The sequence below is a fragment of the Castor canadensis genome, chromosome X (assembly GCF_047511655.1).
Source record: "Castor canadensis chromosome X, mCasCan1.hap1v2, whole genome shotgun sequence".
Classification (NCBI taxonomy): Eukaryota; Metazoa; Chordata; class Mammalia; order Rodentia; family Castoridae; genus Castor; species Castor canadensis.
In genome coordinates this window covers 3,391,334-3,418,579 of record NC_133405.1, presented here as the reverse complement: position 1 = coordinate 3,418,579, position 27,246 = coordinate 3,391,334, and the positions used below count along the sequence as shown (strand labels likewise).

At 37.6% G+C, this 27,246-nt stretch overlaps 1 protein-coding gene across 4 annotated transcripts in view; it reads right to left on the bottom strand.

The window, feature by feature from the left end:
- The window catches only part of Gabra3 (gamma-aminobutyric acid type A receptor subunit alpha3), a 230,236-nt gene that overhangs the window by 49,441 nt on the left and 153,549 nt on the right, over positions 1 to 27,246 (bottom strand). For all 4 annotated transcript variants that reach the window (XM_074062404.1, XM_074062403.1, XM_074062402.1 and 1 more), the window contains 2 exons: positions 18,144 to 18,364; positions 2,188 to 2,270 (listed from right to left, as the gene is read on the bottom strand). In XM_074062404.1, coding sequence (XP_073918505.1) covers positions 2,188 to 2,270; positions 18,144 to 18,364 — 304 coding nt within the window. The remainder of the gene's footprint in view (positions 1 to 2,187; positions 2,271 to 18,143; positions 18,365 to 27,246) is intronic.

Genomic DNA, 27,246 nt, shown 5'->3' with positions numbered 1-27,246 from the left:
TATCTTGTCCCTCCTCCTTTTCTCCTCCTCCTTCTCCTCCCTCTTCCTTTTAGCATTGAGAAACTGCAGGAAAGGTATCTTTGCTTTTAATTACGTTTCATATTAGTTTTTGGCTTCATGCCCTTCATGGGGTCAAACTTGAATTCAAGCGGATAAACCATTACCAGAATTAATAAATGCTCCAGGGGATGGAGAAACTACAGATCACAAGTTAATCTATGGGTGGTTGTACCCTTTCTCCTGAATTTTAGTTTCTTTAATCCCCACTTCTATACTCATAGGTTTTCTAGTAGATGGGATCACTGGCCACCAACTAACAACTCCATCCTTCCCAGAATGGAAGTAATACTCATTTGATAGCAAATCCATTCACAAAAAAAAATCAGCAAGTTACCATTGAGTTCTCTCCATTATAATGCTACACATTTAGTCCATTGGGGATCTGTTATAGCTCCTTTCACAACATAAACCAGAATCTCTTCTAACTCTATCACTGTGAAATGAGCCACACAGTCTTTCACCTGAAAGACTTCAAACGTCCACCATCACGTTACCTGAAATATTGCAATAACCACTGATTTCCCTGCTTCTATCCTTTCTCTACTGATAACATTTTTAATCACTAGTAATTTTTTTAAAAAGTCAGATAACACCATTCTTTTGTCTACAATATTCCACTCACCCCACATCCTCTCAGTGTCCTACAAGACTCTAGATAATCTGGCCCCAGTGCTTTTTTCCTTACTCTGGGCAGCCGCATAGACTGCTATGATGTTTATTTCCTCAGATAACTGCATTACTAACCCTTTTATTTTATAAAAATATCTGCTTCAATGCCACTTTTTGAAAAAATTTAATAGTTACATGATAACTACATATTTACGGCATATAGTGTGACATTTCAATACATGTATACAATATGATGATGATCAGTTTAAGGTAATTAGCATATGTATCACTTCAAACATTTATCATTTCTTTGTATTAGAAACAATGAAAATCCTCTGTTGTCACTATTTTGAAATATAGAGGGAGTTATTGTTTAATTATAGTCACATTCCTATACTATACAACAGAACTTATTTTTCCTGTCAAACTGCATTCTGGTACCTGTTTGGTACCTATCTCCCTATTCTCCCCATCCCTTACCACTTTTCTAATAAAATAGCGACATCCTGAGCATTTTATTTTCAATTTCACTGGCAATGGGTATCCTCCACCTAGACCTGACTGATTTTCCTCATTTCTCAGTATTTTCATGTTTTCCCATGGTTCTTCTCACTTTACAATCTACTGTATACTTTGCTTTTTATTTATTGTTTATTTTATCTGACACCATTACTTTCCTCTCTATAAGTTCCTCAAGAGCAGAAGATTTTGTTCTATTCATGGATGCATTGCAAGCTCTAAGGGTAGAGGGTGGCACACAGGAGGCAACCTGTAAATATTAGACAAACTAATGAATGAAAAAAAAGTCACATATAATTATTTGACTCTCTTCAAATGCACTTTCTATTTTAAAACACAGAGATAAATCTAATTTAGATATGATCAGCACAGATCTTGATATGTTACTATGATGACCCCCTACGTAACCTACTATGAAATTCTAATATTCATAAAATCTTTCAAATGCTATTCAATTTTTATTTTCCTAATTCGCTGCAAAATGAACTATACATCTACTGCCTTCTATGTAAGTATGATTTGTAGCAACTGGGAAAAGCAATATTCTAAAAAAATAAGCAAATCTCCAGTCTCTTCCTGTCTACTGTTTCCTGTTGAGAACTGGGCAGAAGTACATTAAGCTGCATGCAGAATGGGCATTCCAACAGGCATTCTGTCTTTGAGGGATCTTGCCCTTAGGAAGTTGATACTATACTATATATCAGCTCTGTCTCTCTCTGTCCTCCAGAAACTTTAGGAAACAGATACTGATGTTTCAGTCTAATGACAGAGAAATTAATCTGAAATAGTGAAATAAGGTTTGTTACTTTGAAAGAAAACTCTGTTAAAGGCCAAGTCTCCCCACTGGTCAGTTACTACTACTTGACCCCACTCTCTTAACCCACTCCCATATTAGCTGGGATTAAAGTCCGGAGCTGTAGAAACTTCCAGTGAATGGAACAGGATACACTAAGATGCTTTTGGAAGAAGATCAGGCAAACAAAACTGAAAAATACATACAGCTTCCAAACTTCAGAGGGCAGGCATGCACATCCATGGGAAAATCTTCCAAATGCATTGGACACTCAGCATGTATTGTCAACCTAAAACAAAGGACAGAAAATGAAATAAAACAAAAATGTCATTAAACGTGAGGTTCATTTCCCACTCAACAGCAATAGACTAATCATGAGTATAACACTGAATTTTGCATATCTAATCTCACTGAGATTCAAGTCTTTATGAACACAAAGGATGAGTTAAATGAACTAAATAGCCTCTCAAAGAAGCACTCAGTATTTATACTTTTACATCAAATCTGAATCCTACTTTTAGAAAAACAAATATAATTTATCCACCCTAATGGTACTTTCTTAGCCACCCTCCAGGAAGCCTGGAAGCACCAGGTCCTGACTCATTCACTCCTGATCACAGTTTAATTATTTCTGAAATAATTCTTTTCAGCAAGCCATTATGTAAGTTAATCACTTTAAAGACCTCATGGAGAGGACAGGTGTGTAGAAAGAATATCTTTACCTTGATAATAAAAAGACACAAAAGATGACTTTGCTCCTTATAGTAACTGTGACACCATTGTTGAAAAGAGGTGGCTCTTGGAAACACACACACACACACACACACAGATGCACAAACACACTCCAAAAAATACAAAGGTAATGAATGACACCAGAAACCTCAAAGATCAAGTCTGAAGAGCTCATGCTTTCTCAACAAAAGTCACAAGTAAGAGAGATTATGCATGAATTGCTGAATAGAAATCTGGATGGGGTAGGATTAGCCATGCCCACATACTCATTCCCCTGCATTAAGGTGGCAGAATAATCTATTTTAAAGTTTCTTTATGAATGCTTCCAAATCTTTCAAGGTTCAACCTTCCCTGGCATAGGTAGTAGTCTCATATGTGGTAGTGAGATCTGTACAGCAAAAATTTTTAGTTCTTTGGACGTAGCTCTGATGAGCTATTTCTATCTAGTCTTATACCTTCTGGTTATATTAGACTAAATATACCTACCTCCTGGTCATATTGGACCCAATCTCTACCACGCTCTTTAAATTCCAATAAGCTGAAAAGCTTGTTGTCAATTATAGTGTCATTTACTCCCCAAAAAATCTTCTTCCCTGAGATTGGCATTTCTGCTCATACCTTTTTAGGATCCAAATACTCCTTGGGACCAGAATCTTGCTTAATAGAATATTAGTATATCAGACTGAGGGGAATGTATCTCACTTCATGTTGAGGCAATAAATAAAGGTTTATAAGGAATCCTATATACACAGTCTGTATTTCTCACTCTCCTCAACCACAGTGCTACTGTAACAGTATCAACTAGCAAGATCTTAGCAGGTGAATATCCCAAGGTCATCACTGCCTTTCACTGTTTCTCTTTGGTTGATGAGAGAAAGAGAGGTACCAGAGATATTTTTTGTCAAACTCAAATTATAGATATCTATGTGTTTAGTAGGGCACAGGAGGTTTAACGTGTAATTATTATTACAATGATTATTGTTAATCACCCATGAGATGTTCGCAGCATGTTACAATTTCTAAAGTACATTTACATTTAGTAATCCCATTTAGACCTTCCCATAACATTTGTGACTTAGGGGCCCTGGTTGCCTAGAACTAAAGATGCTATTCACTCAATTTGCTCCCCATGGTGACTCGTTGAGGACTATATTTCAGGCATTATTATCATCTCTATTTAAAAGACAAGAATCCACAGAGTTAAAATGATTGGCTCAGAGGCACACAACCTGGAGGACTGGAGTGCAAATCCAGGATTCTTGTTACATCAGCTGTCTTTAAGGGTAAATGTCTCCTCAGCTCCTTGGAAATCTTTTAGTCGTGTGAGAGATGCTGTAATTATCTGTGATTACCTTTGAGTAAACATTTTCTGTGTATAAGGTAGTTGTGGGGGAAATACCAAAAAAAGAAGAAAGATCCAAAGAGGCATGAGCCATAATCTTTGCCTTCACAGTGATTACTGTTGGGGAGGAGACAGTTAACACTCACATAATTAGCTAGACCATTAGTACAGAGTAACAGTTCAATTTATTAGCCTGGATAAAGTCAGGGTCTTCTCTGTTGCAGAAAATGCTTGAAGGGGTCTTTAAAGCCATAGCAAGTTTGAAGGATAGAGGGAGGACAAGAAGGGAATATAGTGTGACTCAGGTTAGAGAGCATTAGCATCTGTCTAAGAAGCAATGAAAAGACCACAGCATAGTTGGGCTTGTGAAGTTCCCTGCCCCCACACACATGTGCCTTTACTTTTCTGCTCTGTGCTTAGGTGGAATAGGCAAGAAGTGGATGGAAAGGCAGATAAGAAAGTTATTATAAATCAGTTCTGCTCCTAATCAGAAATCACTACCTTTGCATCCTGGCTTTATAATCTATTTGTTGTGGACTTATTCTTCACATCCCAAAGACTGCTGGGTAGACATAAAGTAATTTCCCCTTGACATTACTCATAAGAAGCAGTATCTTGAAAATAATAACATAAGTGGAAAGAGGGAACACAATTTTCTTTATTAAACCCTCATGAAATCTTTTCAGTACCAAGACAAGGACAAGGTTTCTCTGTGAAATACACTTCTCTTGTGTCTTACTTTTTGAGTCATGAAACTCTCTTTATGTCTTAAGAATAAAGGTCACATTGGTGGGTTATTGCAGGCTGGCTTGAGCATTGAGCTTTTGTCCAAGACATGGGAATTTTTGTAACTATCTAAGGGATGGTTGTCATCTACTTCCAATCTCTTACTATTTAGGTGGACACACTGAAAATAAAAGAAGTATTTGCTGAAGGGTGCACACTCAGGTAAGCTTTATGTCGAGGAAGAATTATATACATGTACACATACATCCCAACACAATTCATAAAGTTCTATGAAGGGTGCAGTAGGGACCAGATGTGATGGCTCGTGCCACCTAAGCAAGGTGGTGGAGCTCAGGAAGATCATAGATCAAGACCAGTATAAGCAAAAAGTTAGCAGGAACCCATCATAACCAACAAGCCAGGTATACTAATACATATACTGATACATGTCTGTAACACCATCTATGCCAGAGGCATAGTAAAATGATCACCCAAGGCTGGCCCCAGGCAAAAATGCAAGACCCTATCAAAAAAATAACCAAAGCAAAAAGGGTTGAGGACCTGGTACAAGTAATAGAGCCCTTGCTGAACAAGCATGAGACCCTGACTTCAAAACCTCAATACCAGTTTTTTTTTTCTTAAAGGTGCAGTAGACACAGAGAATACAAAAGAATGTTTATGCTGGAGGCTATCATAAAAGGCCTTACAGAGTCAAGATCACCTAAGACGAAACTGAAAGGATAAGTAGGGTGAGGCAAAATTTTACTGTGCTCTGCTGCATCCTGGCTCCCTGGTCACCTAACTCTTTGCTGCTAAACTGTTGTTTTTTTGAACCCACCACATAGTAAGTTAATGTTTTATTGTTGCTATTGCCTCCTGACTTGTCTCTCTGCTTAGAACATATTCTGATCACAATGGCCCCTCTAGTGATTTCCCCCCTCACACACAAAATAAAAGCCTAAATCCTTACAGCATCTGGTACCATCTTGTACTCCATTCCTCTCTTGCTTACCTCTTTCCTGGGCCTCCCTGGTTCTCTGGGCTCCAGTTCCTTCCACATGCCAAGCTTTTTCACTTGCTATGCCCTCTGCCCAAATACCTGGATGATTAATTCTTGCACTTCTATAAAATATTTGCTTAATTAGCATCTTCTACATGAGGGCTGCACTGAACTCTCCTTGGTTTCCTACTCACCTGATGGATGAGAAACTTTCCATACTCTTCCTATTTTCATAGCACATATAATTTACTTTTCTATTTATCATCTGTTTTCTTTATTTCCTTACTATAAGGTTAGGGACTTCATCTTGTTTCCTTTTTCAACTGTGCCAAGAGCCTAGTGCAACACCTAGTATCCTGGAGGTCTTCACTGAATATTTATGGAATGAATGAATGACTAGATGGCCTTTGTTTCCTAAATGCATATATTTCTACTGGAAGTTTGCAGAGAGTAGGTATGGCTTAGGCAAGACCCTAAACCTGTGGGTTCAGGTATTCCTGAGGTTCCAAGAAAAATACTATATTTATAACACCATTACTAGCACAATATCTTAAACTTTCCCATTAATCAGGAATATAGTTTCTCTGTTTTGTTAGGGGTTTTTGATACAAGGTCTCACTATATAACCCAGGCTGGCCTTAAATCCTCAATCCTCCTACCTCTCAAGTATTGGGATTACCAGTGTGTGTTACCTCACCTGGCAGGTATATAGTTTCTTTCCTACAATTTCAAAGATGGGAGAGTCTTACAGAAAGCATTTACTTTTATCCCTCATATATTTTATGTGTGAGAAAACAGAAGGAAAGAATTTGTCCTAAACCATCCAACATATCTGGGCAAATAGTTTGCTGAGACTCCATCTTCAAAATAACCAGAGCAAAATGGACTAGAGGTGTGGCTCAAGTGTTAGAGCACCTTCTTTGCAAGCACAAAGCCCTGAGGTCAAATGCCAGTCTCATGGGGGAAAAGAGCCTGGTACTCACATCAAAATAGACACATAGACCACTGAAACAGAATAGAGAGTCCAGGAATAAACTTACATATTCACAGTCAACTAATTTTCAACAAAGATGCCAAGAACACACAATGGGGAGAAGACATTTTCTTCAATTATGTTGTGAAACTGGAAATATATTTATATACATACATACATATGCAGAAGAATGAAACTAGATCCTTACCTCATGCCACATGCAAAATTCAACTCAAAATTGATTGAAAGCTCCAATGTAACACCTAAAAGTATGAAACTATGGGAATAAAGTACATGACATTCGTCTGTGAAATGAGTTTTTTGATATGAAGTAAAAAAAATATGAAGCACAGGCAAAGAAAGCAAAAAAGACAAATGGGATTTCATTAAACCAGAAAGCTTCTGTACATCAAATGAAGTGATCAACAGAGGGAAGAAACAACCTACAGAAAGGAAGAAAGTATCTGGAAGCCACACATGTGACAAAGAGTTGATATCCAAAACATATAAGAACCTTAGACAACTCAATAGCAAGAAAACAAATAATACAATTTTAAAATGTGCTAAAAACCTCAATAGACGTTCCTCAAATAAGGCATAAAAATGGCCAACAGGTATATGAGAATGTGCTCAACATCACTAATCATCAGGGAAATGCAAATTAAAACCACACAAGCACATCACAACTGTTAGAATGGCTGTTTTCAAAAGGAAAAAAAAATCAAGTGTTTTCAAGAGTGTGGAGAAAGGAAAGCCTTGTATACTACTGATGGAAATGTAAATTGGTACAGCCATCATGGAAAATAGTACAGAAGTTCTTCAACAAATTCAAAGTAGAACTGCCATGTCATCCAGCACTCACACTAATGGATGCATATCCAAAGGAAATTAAATCAGTATGCCAAAGAGACATCTGCACTCCCATGTTCATGGCAACACCATTCACAAGAGCCATGGTATGGAATCAACATAATTGCCCATCAGCTGATGAACAAAGAAAATGTAGCATAGATACACAATTGATACTACTCAACCATAAAAAGGATGTTCTGTCATTCGCAACAAGATGGATTTAACTGGATTGCATCATGTTAAATGAAGTAAGCCAGGCACAGAAAGACAAATCCTAAATGATGTTACTATGTGGAGTCCATAAAACTCCAACGCATAGATGCAGAGAATAGAATGATGGTTACTAAAGTCAGGCGATAGGAACAGTGGAAAGATGTTGGTCACAGGACATAAAATTTCAGGTAAATATGAGGAATAAGATCAAAATATCTGTTGTATGTGAATGACTATAATTAATAGCAACATATTATACACTCAAAAGTTGCTAAGAAGTGGCATCAAAGTATTGTCAATACAAAAATAAGTATGTGAGGCAATGCATATGCTAATTAGATTGATTTAGCCATTCCACAGTGTATACCTATATAAAAACATCATGTTATATGCCATAAATATAAACAAATTTTGTCAATTTAAAAAAGAGAATGGATTCCAACGTCAGACTGGCAGATTTGAAACTCAGCTTCACCTCTTAATAAGAATAAGTGTGTGCAAGTGATTTTCGTTCTTTGTACCTTGTTAGCTGACATATTACAGAAGCTAATTAAAGCCGTATGACTGAATGATATGAAGGGAGTGATGGTAGATTCGGAAGATAAGAAATCTAAGGACTGAAATTCAGCATATTGGGTTATTTTCTTTTCACAAACTCCCAATGTCTGAGTGATGTTCAACATTTCATCCACTTCCTATAGCCTGCACTCCCTAGGTAATATTACAGACAGAAGACATATGTATCAGAATCTCAAAGTGTGAAGGGTGATAAGTGAATGGATAAAAGGCTGAATATGGTAGTTTAAGAGACATATCCAGTGATTATGCTATGTTATTTCACTGGGTTAAGAATCCTTGCTATTTAATTAAAGCTACTGAGTAAATAATTTCCTTTCTATTCCTTTAGAATTAAGACAAACTAATAACCTGTTTATTTAATAACCTTATCTCATTGGACACATCTAACTTTATTTTCAAAATGGACATGCCTATCAGAGATTATTCCAACTACACTATTTGCTAAATTTTTTCCTATTTTATTATACACTCATACAAAAAAACAAGTATTTTTTGCACTTATATTGTGCTTTGCATTTTTAGGATTTTTGGTGGGTGCATATATCTTGTCTCCTGAACTAGATTGAATGCCATATGTAAGTCATCTGCTTTCCGGTGGGAATCTACCCAATATACTAACATAATGAGAGAGAAATGTCCATCTTAGAGGTTAGAATCCATGTCCTCAGTGCCTGCTATGGTCTGTTTTTGTCTCCCTGAAATTCATATGCTGAAACTTAACACCCAGTGAGATAGTTTAAAGTGGTGGGACCTTTGGGAGATGATTAGATCATGAGGGCTTTTCTCTCATGAATGATATTAAAGCCCTTACAAAAGAAGTCAAAGGAGGCTTGTTAGCCCATTCTGCAGGTGAGGACACAGCAAGAATGCCCTATCTTTGAAGTACACAGTCACACCAGATAATGAATCTGTAGGAATTAGAACTTCCAAACCTCCAGCACCAGGAGCAATACTTTTCTGCTTATAAATTGCCCAGGGTAAAATATTTTGTTCGAGCAGCCTGAACTGATTAAGACTGTGCCCACTTGCCTTTGGCCCAGGGAAAGTGATCCTCTGGAAAATGAAGTTCTGGCCTTCAATCTTGACAACTCTTGTTTTCCTAAGCCACTTTTCCATTTCTTGACCTTTCTTATACTGTAGTTTGTAGCACACATCCATTACCTAGAATGTTGTAGAGCTATACACATATCATCTTTACACCTTAAAATATACATCCTTACATCAATCGAGTAGTTTAGAGAACTATAAAATTATTGAGTGAAAATGAGTCATCTAAATATTAATAACCACCCTACAGAAAAACGTATAATTATTCCTTAATTTTGGCATATACGATACTGATTTTTCTAAGTGGAGACATAAACTAGGAGAAACCTTAGAAGAAACGAAAGGTCCCAGCATAAGCAGAGTTCTAAAGGCTTTCACTATTGAATGCATCCATATGTACCGGTTGTTGAGTGAGGCTATCAACCTGTTAAGAGTAAAATAGGATGGAGTGGCTTAAACTTCATAGGGTAGGAGGGTCTTCAGAGTTCATTGCAAGTCTCACTATAGATAATCTGTCAACTTGGCCTTTTGGAAGCGAAACAATCTTCCCTGCACCCAGAAGAATGTTCTTTGTAAAGCAAAAGTACAGACAACAGTACTTCAAAAGCAGATGAGTTTCCAGGCAGGCTATTTCTATAATCATGGGGTAAAGGGCAGGATCTGAAATTTACAGTGAAAAAGAAAGGATAATAAATCACTAATAGCCATTGTCAGTACAAGATGAGTCATTTGAAAAATACCACCGCCAAACATCCAAAGCAAGCCGTGCATTAGTCACAAGGATCCCAGTTGTCTGCAGCTTTCCATTAAATCCTCAAGCTCTGGACAAGAGGCTGAATACACGGGAAGGAAGGCCATGACTTTATTGCTGATTTGAGCCTCTAGAGGGAGCACATCAGAGGTGTAACTCCATCCTCATTTTTCTGACATTCACACTTTCTCCCCCTCTCTATCAGGTACAAGTACTTGTGATTTCACAAAAAAAAAAAGCTCTCATGTGTCTGTCTTTGTATACATTGTCTTTTGTCTTATATGTACAGCACATTTCCTTCAAATATTTGCTAAAACATTTCCTCTACTTACTGGCCAGGTGCAATAGCCCATGCCTATAATTCCAGCAACTCAAAAGGTGATCAGGAAGATCACGGTTGAAGGCCAGCCCAGGCAAAAAATTCTCAAGACCTCATTTTAATCGATAAGCTGTGAGTGGTGGCACACACCTATGAACCCAGCTGAGTGGGAGGCTATAGATAAGAGGATGGTGGTCTGAAGCTGGCCCTGGGCAAAAAATGTAAGACCCTACCTGAAATAACAAAAGGAGATAATGGATTGATGTATGGTTCAAATGGCAGAGCACCTGCCTAGCAGGTGCAAGGCTCTGAGTTCAAGCCTCAGTACTGCCAAAAAACATATTACCTCTACTATGATGCTTTGTCTGTGCCCTACAGCAGACATCATGTTTTCCTCAAAGCACTTTATACAAACACCCTAGTGTTTACCATGTAGGATCATCTACCTGTGTGTGCGCCTCTGCACAGGACAGTGAGCAGCTTGAGAAAGGATTCTTGTTGATCATTTTAATCATGGACTGTAATCCCATCCCTGGGATGGTGGTCAATATGTAGCACATAGTTAATAAATGCTTCTTGATGAAGTAAATATGTCAGTAAGATGGCAGAGGAGGTATTTTAGGCACCATTTTGCAAGAGAAGAAACTGAGATCCTAAGATAGGAAATGCCATGCCCAGGGTTGCATTGCTTACCTATGCCAGAGTTGGGACTCACACCCAGAGCTCCTGGATCCTACTCTAATGTTCATTCCATTGCAACATAGGTTCTCCAGTCTGTCTAGCATTAGCATGTGAATCACTGGTTCTTTGGAACAACAGGGACCCTTATCTTGATCTGTAAATCCCCCAAATCTTACAGTGAGCTTTGTTAACAGATTCAATCTGCCTAGAGAGCAGCTTCTTGCTTTTGAGGTGAAAGGCAGTCTTTATTATTTCAAGGCCTTGATTTCCACCTGAAACTGCCAAAAATGAAATGAATGTGAGAAGACCTCCCAGGAACACTTAGCTCCTCCTCTATCTCCAGTTTAAATGCCTATTTCCCTGTGAAGCCCTCCCATGTCTAGGCCCATAGCCCAAGTCTGCGTGAATGCTGTAATAATTAGCACTCCATTGCTGGCTTTTTGCGAAACTCCATTATGCTTACAGTGCAGTGAATGTCTCCTTCCTTTCCTCCTAGGATGTGAGCTCTTGGAGGAAACAGATTGATATCACTGCACATAGTAATTTGTGATTGACTCAGGGCTTACACTATTTCTTCCTTCTCACCTTATTCTAAGCTTTCTCAAAGCCCCAAATGAGCCACTCTATCTTTTCTATGCTCCTACTTCTGTTCATTAGCGTGAGGCTCACTAAGTGTGGCTCTATGAGTCAGTTGATAGCTCAGTGCCTAAGGAACTGCAGGTAGAATCCCCTAGAGCAAAAGCCATTACAAAAAAGCGACTGTGTGAAATAAAGCTATTATTGCTTGGTTGGTCTGATTACATTAAATCCTATGCAAATAACAATCTTGCCCAAATGCTTTCCCTGGTTCCTGGTCATTTCAGAGGCATTCTCTATAATAAAAACTCAAGTGCAAGCTATTTGCATGTAAACTAGGAAGACAGAAGCTTTACTGTTAAAGTTTGGGGAGAGGGAATTCCTGCCTTCATGCAGGATTTAGACTTCAAATAATTTGCCTTTGGAACATCCCCAGTATATTAGCAAAACTGATGCAATCATACAATCAAAGAATAACAGAAGGCATCATAGTCCCAATATGATAGAAACCCTCTGCTAATTGGTTCAAAACATCATTTTTTTCTTGATGACTCATCATGTAGAAACTCGTGGCTATTTCCTTTGATTTTCAGCTAAATTTAGGGCATTATTATCTGGCAACATAATACACTGAAGACACTTGGGCAATGTATTGAGTTTTACCAAATTATACTGTGTCAACATTCTCCAGGTTTAGACCTGCATTTGTAACTGCAAATGTCATACCCACCTCAGACTCATTACTTAAAACTTATGCCCAAACGTTCCCTTATTAGAGGAAGTGGCATGTTGCAGTGTGAAGAAAATGTTTGCTTCAACTGTGACTTGGATCTCTATATCAGCTCTTCTACTGGTGGTGTGACTTTGCTCTATTGGAACTTATCACATTTACTCCCTACAATGACATTCAGAGGCAGCTATTGTTAGGATTCATCTCATTTCACAGAGGAAGGACCAGAAGTTATCTTGCTGCACCTTCTTTTTTTTTTTTCATTTTTCTTTTATTATTCATATGTGCATACAAGGCTTGGTTCATTTCTCCCCCCTGCCCCCACCCCCTCCCTTACCACCCACTCCGCCCACTCCCTCTCCCCGCCACCCCCCCAATACCCAGCAGAAACTATTTTGCCCTTATTTCTAATTTTGTTGTAGAGAGAGTATAAGCAATAATAGGAAGGAACAAGGGTTTTTGCTGGTTGAGATAAGGATAGCTATATAGGGCATTGACTCACATTGATTTCCTGTGCGTGGGTGTTACCTTCTAGGTAAATTCTTTTTGATCTAACCTTTTCTCTAGTACCTGTTCCCCTTTTCCTATTGGCCTCAGTTTGCTGCACCTTCTTAATTACAATCCTGTATTATGCCTCAGTACTATATATATATATATATATATATATATATATATATATATATATATATGTATATACATATGATCATTGCCATGAGGACTAGATGAGACAAGCAGATGTGAATCACCTCATACAGTGCCCAGCACATAGCAAATCCTCAAGACCTATAGATTCTCTAACCATCCCTTTCCCTCTCCAAAATAGCTACTTCTCTAATATTGAAGAGGGTATTTTTGTTACTAGAACCACAATCCACTCAGTAACCTGGAAATATTTGTCATGGACATTCTCAAGCTCCTTTTTTAGTACCTTTCCAGTTAGATTCCAAGTTCATTTGAAAACCTCTTTCATGCTTGGTCTTTCTTCTCTACTCTTAATTTTCACTACCTTTGCTCGGACCCTTGTCATTATTCCCTGAACTATGTGCCTTCCTCTCCTACTCACTTGGTAAGACAAGCACAGTGGTTTTGGAAACAATGTGTTGAATATTGCAGAGTCACCAGATAAAAGAGATAGAATCCTTGAAAACACCACCTGGAAATGAGTCATGTGTCAATGAAGAACATCTGCTTTGAACTTGAAAGAGCAAGAAATGTATTTCTACCACATATGAACTACACACTTTGGGTTCAGCAACTTGTGTTAGCACAAGGATCTAATCATGTCACTCATTTTAAAAAATCACTAATGCTTCCACATAAGTACAGAATAAATGTATCCTGTATCATGTCCAGATTATCATCCCTCACTTCATGCAGAAATCCTTCCAAATAGGTATACTATTTGGCTATATTTTACACCACCTTTTTTTTTGTCACTTCCATTTTTTAAAAAGCTTTCTACTCTCCCTCATTCAATGGGAATGCTAACATTTGGGTCATATTTCACACACCCTTAGTACTTTTATCTTCCAGAAGGACTTCTTTGCTCACATGAACCACCCATAAAACATCAGGAATCCCACCAAACTTAATCGGGTACCAACTACCATAAATGCCATTTTTTTTGAACATTTTGTGTAACCATACACTTCTTCAACAACTTATTTGGTATAAAGAAATAGTAGTTTGAAGCCAAACAGACCTGTATTTATCTCAGGCAATTCATTTCTATTTTTCACTCTTTACCTTCTGGATAAGTTTAATGGGACTAATAAATATAGACATTATATACCTATATGTAATAATTATTATGATGTAAAACAAAGTTACCAACATTTATTTCATTATTCAAGAGACAAGGTATGCACCACCTCAATTTGCAGTTTTCTTTGATGCTCCCATGCCATTTTGTTTTCTCCTTATCTTGTGCACCTCCCTCTACTTAATGCATCTTATATTATTGTGCAGCTATATATGTGCATACCTCTAATTAGTAGACTATAGGTCATTAAGACAGTAAGAGTGTGAGTTGTATCTTACTTATCTCAGTAGCTCAGCCCAGGGTCTTAAACATAGCAAGTTCATAGAAATGTGTTATATAAGTGATTCAATGAGATAAAAATTTCAATAAGTTTAATGAATATTTGCACCTCTTAATCAGATAGTGGGACTTTTACTATAATGTGCATTATGAAACATTTATGTATAATAGGTATAATGAGCAATACATGTTTATCTATATGCTCACCAGTAAGTAAGATTCTATCAATAAAGTTCTCTATATATCCACACTTGGATCATTTGAGATACTTTATAAATCTGTGTATCATCTTGGGCTACATTCTGTTAATCTTCTATGTGTTGTTCCAATTTTAGTATGTGTGCTGCTGAGGTAAACAGCAGGTAATTGGCTTTGGCCTGCATTTTTATGGTTGTCTTGAGGTCCCAAGATGAAGCAAGGTAAAGTTTTTTCCTTAACTGCCCTAGTTACATGCACATGGAACACTTAGTCAGAATTTTCTAGGTAGCAGTCCTTTATAATTTTTCATGGAATCCAGATAAGATTTTAAGAGTCAAAATAATAATTGAGGCACTGCAGAATAACACTTGCTTAAAAATTCTAAGTGCTCTGAGGACCTTATCCAATTTGCATTTTTCATGTGCCTGCAAGACAGACAGTAGCTATGGTATCATCAGAATGAGGAACTGAAGAAAGGAAACAGTTTGTGACTTGCAAAACTCACTAGATATATCATGTGTGACACCATAAAATGAACCAATTTTTTATCTTGGGGTTTTGAGGCTCATTCTCCCTCCAGAACCACATTCCTGGACTCGATGAAATCTACCATGCAGAAAAAAGCAACGATTTCATCAAGCTTCTGTACTTCTGTACTCTCTCTATTCTGTACTTCAAAACAAGCACAAGGGCATTCCACATTCAGTCCTAGATCATCCAACTTCACTTTATTGTCCAATTCAGACTAAAATGGAGGGTCAATTATTATCATCTTCCTATTCATTCAACTCTATTTTCAAGTGACTTATCATTTGCTCTGCTTCATCCTATTCTCTTGAATATACATCTTCATCTTCTCTTCTTCATATTTCAATATTCCATCCTCCTCTGTTTTCTCCTCTCTTTTCTATCCCCTCCAAACCCAAAACCTATCCTCTACCCTCTCTTCTTTTTATCACTCAGATTCTCCTCTTTCCTGTTTTCCTCATTTCTTCTTTATTCTTTCTCCTCTATTATTCTCAACCTATTGTGTTCAGTTCCTTTCCTGTCCATCACTCTCTCTTCCCTATGGCTTCTCTTCCATTTGCTTAGTATCTTTTTCCCATCCATATATCCTCTCAATCATTACAAATCCCTCCATCCACCTCATTCCATAATTTTCTCTTCTGTTTACATATAGTCTACTCCATTCTTTCCAAAATTGTGTGTACTCCTGACTCCTCTCCAGCCACCTCTCTCTGCACTTTAATATGGGTATGCCTCTTTCCCACCTATTCTCCTACTAGTGCTCTAGCTCTCATATTAGGCTTCTCCATTCTGTCCATTCATAGTTCTTCCCTGTCCTTTCCTTCCCATCTCCTTTCCCACATTTATGTCCTTCATGCTGTGTGAGAAGAAATGTTTTTCTTCTCTCAGACCTGACACATGCTGTTTTCACACTCACATTTGGTTAACCAAAAGACGTCATTTGTTTACAACTAACTTTAAGGCTCAAGGGAAGTACAATACTACCATATACCCAGAAAAAGGTGGACTGGGAAATACAAGATACAGCACACTTGTGGTTCTATTAGCTCCTCCCTGCCTTTTTTGGTTCCCTTCATAAGTTCCTCCTTTTCTTGCTTGTCTTAGTGATAGCATTACTCCATGGTTGGATCCTTGGCACAGCATTCTTTTTGCTCTGTACCATTTCTGGAAGTGTTTGCATCCATTCTTGTGGTTTCAGCTTGTCCCCACACATTAACAAGTCCAAAATTTATATCAGTATCTTGTATCTCACTCCTGATTTTAAGAATCTTAAGAATTAAACACTTATTTTTCTTCCATCCACAATTACCTTCCCTCTTGTTCATCTCCTCCAATGTCACTTCCCCTCCTTCTCTGTCTTCTCTTCTTTTTTCCCATATATTATATCTTCTTCATCAATTTCTCCTGTCCTTGTAGGATACCCTAATATCTAGCCTTTTTATTTCACTCTATCTTTTCCATGATCTTGTCAATGTTTCTACTCCTTTCTCTTTTCACATTTACTCTTTCCTACTATCATCATATAGATGTATATATATAAGATATATGTATATAATTTGATTATTTACAAATTATACACATATATGTACATAATTCATATATATATGTATATAATTCAATTTGTAATATGCATATACTTATAGTTATACAATGTGCATACATGCATATCTGTACATATATAGATATGTACAGAGATACATATATGTATATATACATGTATATAAGTTGATTTATAATATATATATATTTATATAATCTGGAGAAAAATGTACAGGAATAGTCTTCCCTTCCCCTTTCTACCATCTTCTTCTCACTTCTATCTACTTTTCTTTTTTCATTATTTCTCTTAAACTCTGTTCATTTCTCCTGTAGTCTTTCATCTCTTCCTTCATCCAACTTTTCTGTTAAGTATTCATTTGTTGTCCTTTCTTACTTGGCCATCTTCATAGCTTACAAGTTCTTGTAGGAAAGACATAAAAATAGCAAATTTCCATAAATTTGGGACTAATAAATGTCATTTATTCACTGTGTATTTACCAGGCTTGCACTGAGTTTCATTGTGCAAAATAATAAATACACAAATTTAAAACAGCCACAAAACCTGCACTGAAGAATTGCATTTATCCATTTAATAAAGGCTCTCTCCTATGCAAAATCAACACTTTTTAATGTAAAGGGAGGCTTCAAGAAGTGATAACTGACAGCAGAGGAGCTGGAAAAAGTATCAAAAGCAAATACAAGAACCAAGAAAGTCTCTAGTGTTGGAGCAAATAATACTATTGCATTGTACATGCTTTCAAAGTTATTGTTTTTGAAATCAAAATTCATACCTTAGGCTGGCAACATGCTCATGCCTAGCAAGCACAAGGCCCTGGGTTTAACCCCTAGTACTGCCAAAAAATATTCATAACATATTCTTATGAATACAGTGTTCATGCCTATGTATATGCAGTTGTAAGTTTGTGTATTTAAATGTATTTGAATATGTATGTGCCTGTGTCTTGGTCCACATGTGTCTTTGAGTATGTACACATGAACATATATCTCTGTATGTCTCAGAATGTTCATATGTGCATTTATGTATATATGTGTGTACATTCAGAATATGCATGCATATATGTATACATGCAAAGGAGTTAGGAGGTATATACATATATATAAAAATCTATAAACTTGAAAGAATAGCGAATCTATATATATTTTTGAAGTAATGTATATATACATATATATACACATATGTGTGTGTATAAATGCACACTATTATAATACTATACAAATCCATAAGCTTGAAAGAATCTTCAGTGGATACCTTAAAGTGCTTCAAGTACCAGTCCTACCCCAAATATATTCTGAGTGGGGCCTCTCCCGTCTGACCTCATTGTGTAGAGGAGGGTTCCGTTGTCCACGAGTCTGAGAAGCTTGTTGGGCGTGGTCATGTTATGAGCCACAGATTTCTTGCCATTGTGGAAGAAGGTATCGGGAGTCCAGATCTTACTCGCCAGGAGATTGTTCAGTGGAAGGATCTTCATGGGTCCGTCAAATTTCAGTCTTTCATCATGCCATGTTTGTCGAAAAAATACATCAATGGTGTACTCCTAGGGACAAAAAAGGGAGAAAACAATGCTTCAGTGGAGTTCTGATGAGGGTTCAGACTGCTCTTAACAAATATTAATTATCTTGTGATATTTCCTCTGATGTCTTAACTGTATTCTATTAACAGTAGTTACTGATGAGTAAGGAAAATGATTGTGGCTAAACAGTAATGCTATGCTAATTAGAAAGTATGTAGATAATATATCTGATAAGGCTTTTATTAGGAAAACCACTGCCAACACTGCTCCACACATCATTCAAGCTGGCTCCAAGACACTGCCTTATAAGCCGAGCACTTCCTTCTCTATGCTGTGACATCTCTCCTAAGAATGAACTGCCTACCTTGCTTTTATTGTTGAATGATCTCATATGAACATCAAAAGTCAATATAACAGTCACCCTAAAAAAAAGCCTTATATTTTAACACAAATTTCACCTGTGCCTCAAAATAACAATGTGTCTGTTGGATTGAAATGCAATTATCTTTTATAGATAATTAAATCTTTTTGTTTGCTTTTTGTTCATTTTTATTAGAATATACTCATTGTACAGGGGGGATTCATTGTGACAATTCCGAATAGACTTTCATTGTACATTGGTTAGATCGCCCCCACCATTCCTCCATGAGCCCCTCTCCACCCCTCTTAAAGCAATTACAAGAAGTTTCACTGTTCTATTTCATGTATGTATATGAAGCCCATCAACCGCATCCCTTCACCTTCATCTCCTCCATGCACCCTCCCCCCTCCTACACTACCCCCCCACGCACACTGTACCTATTTTATAATCTTGTACTTTGGAATTAATAATGAAAGATGATTAAATCTTGCAGATAAATAAGATAAAAAGAAATACACAAATAGAAAAATGGATAAATAAATAAAGATTAATGAAATGGGTAAAAATTGTTAATGAAAATGAGGAAAATTTTCAAATTTACTGTTAGTCTAAACATAAATTACAACAAAAATAACTGTTCTGAGTTTCAGTGCCAGCAGAATTGAGCACACATCTTCTTGAAGCTATTAATTATAAAATCTGAGTAACTGTGTATATTAGTTGAAAGCAATGGGAGGTGACTAAAAGCAGACAGAAACTTAAAGTCAGTGTATACTTGAAAGATGGCAGCAGTAATGAGTTAGAATTGTGGGCTTCTGGTTTTCCTTTCCTGAAAGTGATCCTCAAACCTAGAATTTTGCTTTCATATATGACATCCTTACTGGCTCAGATTAGCAGGTAATCTAGAAGATTAAGAGTGAGAGTCCTAAAAGCAACAGTAAGAGAAGTGAAGGGGCCCCAAACCTGTGCTACACACAAATGGAAGAGACTTTGGAATCCATTAAAAGTGGGCAGAAAGAATACAGTAGGAGGATTCCAAGATGGCGGCTAGAGGTAGGAAGCAGAAAGCAACCCTCCTATAGTGAAATCTTGGAGAGACGCTGGAGACACACTTTGCAGGCATAATCACCGAGAAAAGGCATAACTTTGACCCCTCCACATCTCCAGCCGGTGCAGAGAATCTCCACTTCACGTTAAACAGAGAAACAAGGAGGGCCCCCGGGGCCACCAGTGGCCAGGGCCCAGATGGCTTGGGAAGACACGGACCAGGTGAGCTTCACGGTACCGCGGTAGCCCCACAGACAAGCCTGGGCCAGACCAGCATAGCCCCCTGGACAGACTGACCTCCACCCGGGAAAAAAAGAGAAACTGAGTAATAAGCAATAAGAACAGTTAAGACATGCTGGAAAGAGGGTGGGGCGCCCTGAGCGCTGAAGATTGGGGGAAGGGAATCCTTCCCGGGACTGTAAATAAACAAGCCAGGCAGGCCGGAGAGCCTCTGGTGGGAGCGGGGCGCGCGCCCAGCAACCAGGAGCAGGGAAGCTTGTGAGAGGAGGGAAGACCCACTTCCCACGTGAACTGTAAATAAACACGCAGGCCTGACAACGCGGGGCAGTGTCACCTTTCCCAGTGCTTAGAAAGGGGAAAGCCTGTAGCAGAGGCTCCCGCACAGGAGAACTCTGAGCAAACAAAGCCTGTGGGACCAGGTGAGTGCTAGCTCACCCCAGAGATCTGCATAAATAACACCGCCAGCTACAGGCTGAGAGCAGCAGGCAGGCAAGCCACAGTTGCAGATACCACTCTCAGAACTGTCTCCAGACGCTTCTTTTTCTTTTTCTCCCTACCTTTGATGAGAGAACAACCGAATTACACCTGCAAGCCGAAAAACTTACTGAAACTGTATTGCATTTGAACTGGGGACACTTGGTGGGGCTTTTTGTGTGTGTGTGTGTGTGTGTGTGTGTGTGTGTGTGTGTGAGTGTGTAGTTTTGTTCTACTTTATGCATCCCCTTTGATGAGACAACTACAGAACAACATCTGAGGCACCAACTCCAGGACTGGAGACTGAGACGGACACCCAAATTATTAAGTCTGAAACTGCATTGCATATAAACTTGGAAGTTTTTTGGTTTTTTTTTTTTAATTTTCTATTTTCCATTTTATTTTAATTCATTTTTATATATAGATATTACTTATTTTTTATTTTTTTATCTTTGATTTTCAATCTTCTCTCTGTCTCTCTATTGTCTGTTCAGCTTACTGTCGATTAGTACACTAACACTCCCTGTTTATACCTTTGAAACTCTCTTGTCTGATACCTTGTTCTGCTTTCTCCCTCTTGTCTGTATATTTGTTTTCCCCTTTTCTTTAACTTCTTCCTTTCCATCTCAGCTCACTCTTCCATTCTAAATATTACCATTGTTATTATTACAAGCTAGAAAATACTTAATTACACACAGTACAGGGACAGTAACAACACCAAGGACAATGACGGGAAGACAGAAAAAACAGGGAAACCAGTCTCCCCACAGCAAAAAATTAGTACAGGAACCAGAGGGGAATGAAGAGAACAGAAACTCAGATCGAGACTCCAACAAAATGAAGATAAACTATGCCAAAGGACCCAATGAAGCCCACAAGAATAATTTAAAAGAAGACATACTACAGGTACTCAATGACATTTTATAGACAGGATACTGGATAGGGTCAACCAAAATGTACAGGAGACACTCAAGAAATTCCAAGACAATAAAAATAGAGAATTTGAAAAAGCAAAAGAAGAAATAAAGGAAACCATAGAAGCACTGTATAAACACCAAAGTGAAAGAGAGAACACAATTAATAAATAGATAAATGAACTCAGGACAAAAACAGACAACAATAAAGAAAAAAACTGCCAGGATATGGAAAACCTCAGAAAAAAGAACGAAACAGAACTGCAAAACAAAACAGAAGGCCAATCCAGCAGAATAGAACAAACAGAAGACAGAATCTAAGAACTTGAAGATGAAATGGTAATTAAAGGAAAAACCGAAGAACTATTAATTAAACAACTCAAGACCTGTGAAAAGAAAATGCAAGAACTCACTGACTCCATCAAAAGACCAAACTTCAGAATCATGGGCATCGAAGAAGGAGAAGAGGTGCAAGCGAAGGGAATGCGTAATATATTCAACAAAATAATAACGGAAAATTTCCCAAATCTAGACAAAGATATTCCCATACAGATGCAAGAGGCCTCCAGGACACCAAACAGACCAGATCAAAATAGAACTACTCCACGACATATCATCATTAAAACAACAAGTTCAGAAACTAAGGAAAGAATATTGAAGGCTGTAAGAGAGAAAAAACAAGTAACATACAAAGGTAAACCCACCAAAATCACAGCAGACTTCTCAACAGAAACATTCAAAGCAAGAAGAGCGTGGGGTGAGATCTTCCAGGCACTGAATGAAAATAACTTCAACCCCAGGATACTTTACCCAGCAAAGCTATCATTCAAAATAGATGGAGCAATAAAAGTCTTCCATGATAAGCAGAAACTAAAACAATATGTGACCACAAAGCCACCATTACAAAAGATTCTGCAAGGGATCCTGCACACAGAAAGTGACACCCAACTTAACCATGAAAAGGCAGGCAGCACCAAACCACAGGAAGAGAAAAAGCAAGACAGTAGAGAGTAACAACAAGTTAGGTACACACAATCAAACCTTCAAACAACCAAGACAACTAAATGGCAGGAATCACCACATACCTATCAGTACTACGCTTAATGTTAATGGACTTAATTCACCCATCAAAAGGCACCGTTTGACAAAATGGATTAAAAAAGAAGATCCAACAATTTGTTGCTTACAGGAGACTCATCTCACCGACAGAAATAAGCATAGGCTTAGGATGAAAGGCTGGAAGAAGATTTACCAAGCCAACGGCCCCCGAAAACAAGCAGGAGTAGCAATAATTATCTCCGACAAAGTAGACTTCAAACCTACATTGATCAAACGAGATAAAGAAGGACATTCCATACTAATAAAAGGGGAAATAGACCAAAAGGAAATAATAATCATCAATCTGTACGCACCCAGTGTCAACGCACCCAATTTCATCAAACATACCCTGAAAGACCTAAAAGCATATATTAACGCCAACACAGTGGTTGTGGGAGACTTTAACACCCCATTATCATCAATAGATAGGTCATCCAAACAAAAAATTAATAAAGAAATCAAGATCTAAAATATGCAATAGATCAAGTGGACCTAGTTGATGTCTACAGAACATTTCATCCAACCTATACACAATATACATTCTTCTCAGCAGCCCATGGAACCTTCTCCAAAATAGATCATATCCTAGGGCACAAAGCAAGCGTCAGCAAATATAAGAAAATAGAAATAATACCGTGCATACTATCTGACCAAATTGCAGTAAAAGTAGAACTCAACAACAAAAGTAAAGACAAAAAACATGCAAACAGCTGGAAACTAAATAACTCATTACTTAATGAAGAGTGGATCATCGATGCAATAAAAGAGGAAATTTAAAAAGTTCCTGGAAGTCAATGAAAATGAAAACACAACCTACCGGAACCTATGGGACACAGCTAAGGCAGTCTTGAGAGGAAAGTTTATAGCCATGAGTGCATATATTAAAAAGATTGAAAGATCCCAAATCAATGACCTAATGATACATCTCAAACTCCTAGAAAAACAAGAACAAGCAAATCCCAAAACAAATAGAAGGAGAGAAATAATAAAAATAAGAGCTGAAATCAACGAAATAGAAACCAAAAAAACCATACAAAGAATTAATGAAACAAAAAGTTGGTTCTTTGAAAAAATAAACAAGATCGATAGACCCCTGGCAAACCTGACTAAAATGAGGAGAGAAAAAACCCAAATTAGTAGAATTAGGAATGCAAAAGGGGAGATAACAACAAACACCATGGAAGTCCAGGAAATCATCAGAGACTACTTTGAGAACCTATATTCAAATAAATTTGAAAAGCTAAAAGAAATGGACAGATTTCTACATACATATGATCATCCAAAACTGAACCAAGAGGAAATTAATCACCTGAATAGATCTATAACACAAAATGAAATTGAAGCAGCAATCAAGAGTCTCCCCAAAAAGAAAAGTCCAGGACCTGATGGATTCTCTGCTGAATTCTACCAGACCTTTAAAGAAGAACTGATACCAACCCTCCTTAAACTGTTCCACGAAATAGAAAGGGAAGGAAAACTGCCAAACACATTTTATGAAGCCAGTATTACACTTATCCCCAAACCAGGCAAAGACACCTCCAAAAAGGAGAACTATAGGCCAATCTCCTTAATGAACATTGATGCAAAAATCCTCAACAAAATAATGGCAAAGCAAATTCAGCAACACATCAAAAAGATTATTCACCACGACCAAGTAGGCTTCATCCCAGGGATGCAGGGGTGGTTCAACATACGAAAATCAATCAACGTAATAAACCACATTAACAGAAGCAAAGACAAAAACCACTTGATCATCTCAATAGATGCAGAAAAAGCCTTTGATAAGATCCAACATCATTTCATGACAAAAGCTCTAAGAAAACTAGGAATAGAAGGAAAGTTCCTCAACATTATAAAAGCTATATATGACAAACCTACAGCCAGCATTATACTTAACGGAGAAAAATTAAAACCATTCCCTCTAAAATCAGGAACCAGACAAGGATGCCCACTATCTCCACTCCTATTCAACATAGTACTGGAATTCCTAGCCAGAGCAATTAGGCAAAAAGAAGGAATAAAAGGAATACAAATAGGTAAAGAAACTGTCAAAATATCCCTATTTGCAGATGACATGATCCTATACCTTAAAGACCCAAAAAACTCTACTCAGAAGCTTCTAGACATCATCAATAGCTATAGCAAGGTAGCAGGATATAAAACCAACATAGAAAAATCATTAGCATTTCTATACACTAACAATGAACAAATGGAAAAAGAATGTATGAAAACAATTCCATTTACAATAGCCTCAAACAAAATCAAATACCTAGGTGTAAACCTAACAAAAGATGTGAAAGACCTCTAAAGGAAAACTATACACTTCTGAAGAAAGAGATTGAGGAAGACTATAGAAAGTGGAGAGATCTCCCATGCTCATAGATTGGTAGAATCAGCATAGTAAAAATGTCGATACTCCCAAAAGTAATCTACATGTTTAATGCAATTCCCATCAAAATTCCAATGACATTCATTAAAGAGATCGAAAAATCTGCTGTTAAATTTATATGGAAACACAAGAGGCCATGAATAGCCAAGGCAATACTCAGTCAAAAGAACAATACAGGAGGTATCACAATACCTGACTTCAAACTATATTACACAGCAATAACAATAAAAACAGCATGGTACTGGCACAAAAACACACATGAAGACCAGTGGAACAGAATAGAGGATCCAGATATGAAGCCACACAACTATGAGCAACTTATCTTTGACAAAGGCGCTAAAAATATACGATGGAGAAATAGCAGCCTCTTCAACAAAAACTGCTGGGAAAACTGGTTAGCAGCCTGCAAAAAACTGAAACTAGATCCATGTATATCACCCTATACCAAGATTAACTCAAAATGGATCAAGGATCTTAATATCAGACCCCAAACTCTTAAGTTGATACAAGAAAGAGTAGGAAATACTCTGGAGTTAGTAGGTATAGGTAAGAACTTTCTCAATGAAACCCCAGCAGCACAGCAACTAAGAGAGAGCATAGATAAATGGGACCTCATAAAACTAAAAAGCTTCTGTTCATCAAAAGAAATGGTCTCTAAACTGAAGAGAACACCCACAGAGTGGGAGAAAATATTTGCCAACTATACATCAGACAAAGGACTGATAACCAGAATATACAGGGAACTTAAAAAACTAAATTCTCCCAAAACTAATGAACCAATAAAGAAATGGGCATGTGAACTAAACAGAACTTTCTCAAAAGAAGAAATTCAAATGGCCAGAAAACACATGAAAAAATGCTCACCATCTCTAGCAATAAATGAAATGCAAATTAAAACCACGTTAAGATTCCACCTCACCCCTGTTAGAATAGCCATCATCAGCAACACCACCAACAACAGGTGTTGGCGAGGATGTGGGGAAAAAGGAACCCTCTTACACTGTTGGTGGGAATGTAGACTAGTACAACCACTCTGGAAAAAAATTTGGAGACTACTTAAAAAGCTGTACATCGATCTACCATTTGATCCAGCAATACCACTCTTGGGGATATACCCAAAAGACTGTTACTCCAGAGGCACCTGCACACCCATGTTTATTGTGGCACTATTCACAATAGCCAAGTTATGGAAACAGCCAAGATGCCCCAGCACTGACGAATGGATTAAGAAAATGTGGTATCTATACACGATGGAATTTTATGCAGCCATGAAGAAGAATGAAATGTTATCATTCACTGGTAAATGGATGGAATTGGAGAACATCATTCTGAGTGAGGTTAGCCTGGCTCAAAAAACCAAAAATCGTATGTTCTCCCTCATATGTGGACATTAGATCAAGGGCAAACACAACAAGGGGACTGAACTATGAGCACATGATAAAAGCGAGAGCACACAAGGGAGGGGTGAGGATAGGTAAGACACCTAAAAAACTAGCTAGCATTTGTTGCCCTTAACGCAGAGAAACTAAAGCAGATACCTTAAAGCAACTGAGGCCAATAGGAAAAGGGGAACAGGTACTAGAGAAAAGGTTAGATCAAAGAATTAATCTAGAAGGTAACACCCACGCACAGGAAGTCAATGTGAGTCAATGCCCTGTATAGCTGTCCTTATCTCAACCAGCAAAAACCCTTGTTCCTTCCTGTTATTGCTTATACTCTCTCTACAACAAAATTAGAAATAAGGGCAAAATAGTTTCTGCTGGGTATTGAGGGGGGGAGAGGGAGTGGGCGGAGTGGGTGGTAAGGGAGGGGGTGGGGGCATGGGGGAGAAATGAACCAAGCCTTGTATGCACATATGAATAATAAAAGAAAAATGAAAAAAAATAAATAAATAAATAAATAAAAAGAATACAGTAGTACTCCATTAAATGAAAGAACATATGTGGAATCTAGACCTAAAATAATAATAATAGATGATAATAATAATTAATAATAATAATAGGGCATGAATATAGAAGGAGAACTGTTGAGAGAAACCAGTAGGAAGAGGGAGGGGGAAAGGAGAGGGTGATAGGGGGCATATAAATTGAAGTACATTATATGTATATATCAAAATAGCATAATGAAACTCACTATAACTGTAAAAATTAAAAAAGGGGTGGATGGAGAGGGGTGATAAGAAAGAGTAATATGAGTTGACAGAGTGGCTCAAGTGGTAGAGCATCTGCCTAACAAGCATGAAGCCCTGAGTTCAAAACCTGGTGTCACCAAAAAAAAAAGAAAGAAAGAAAAGAAATAGTAATAGAGGGGTGAAGTTGATCAAAGTACAATATATGTGTGTATATATTACAGTGAAACCCCCTTGTATAATTAACATATGCTA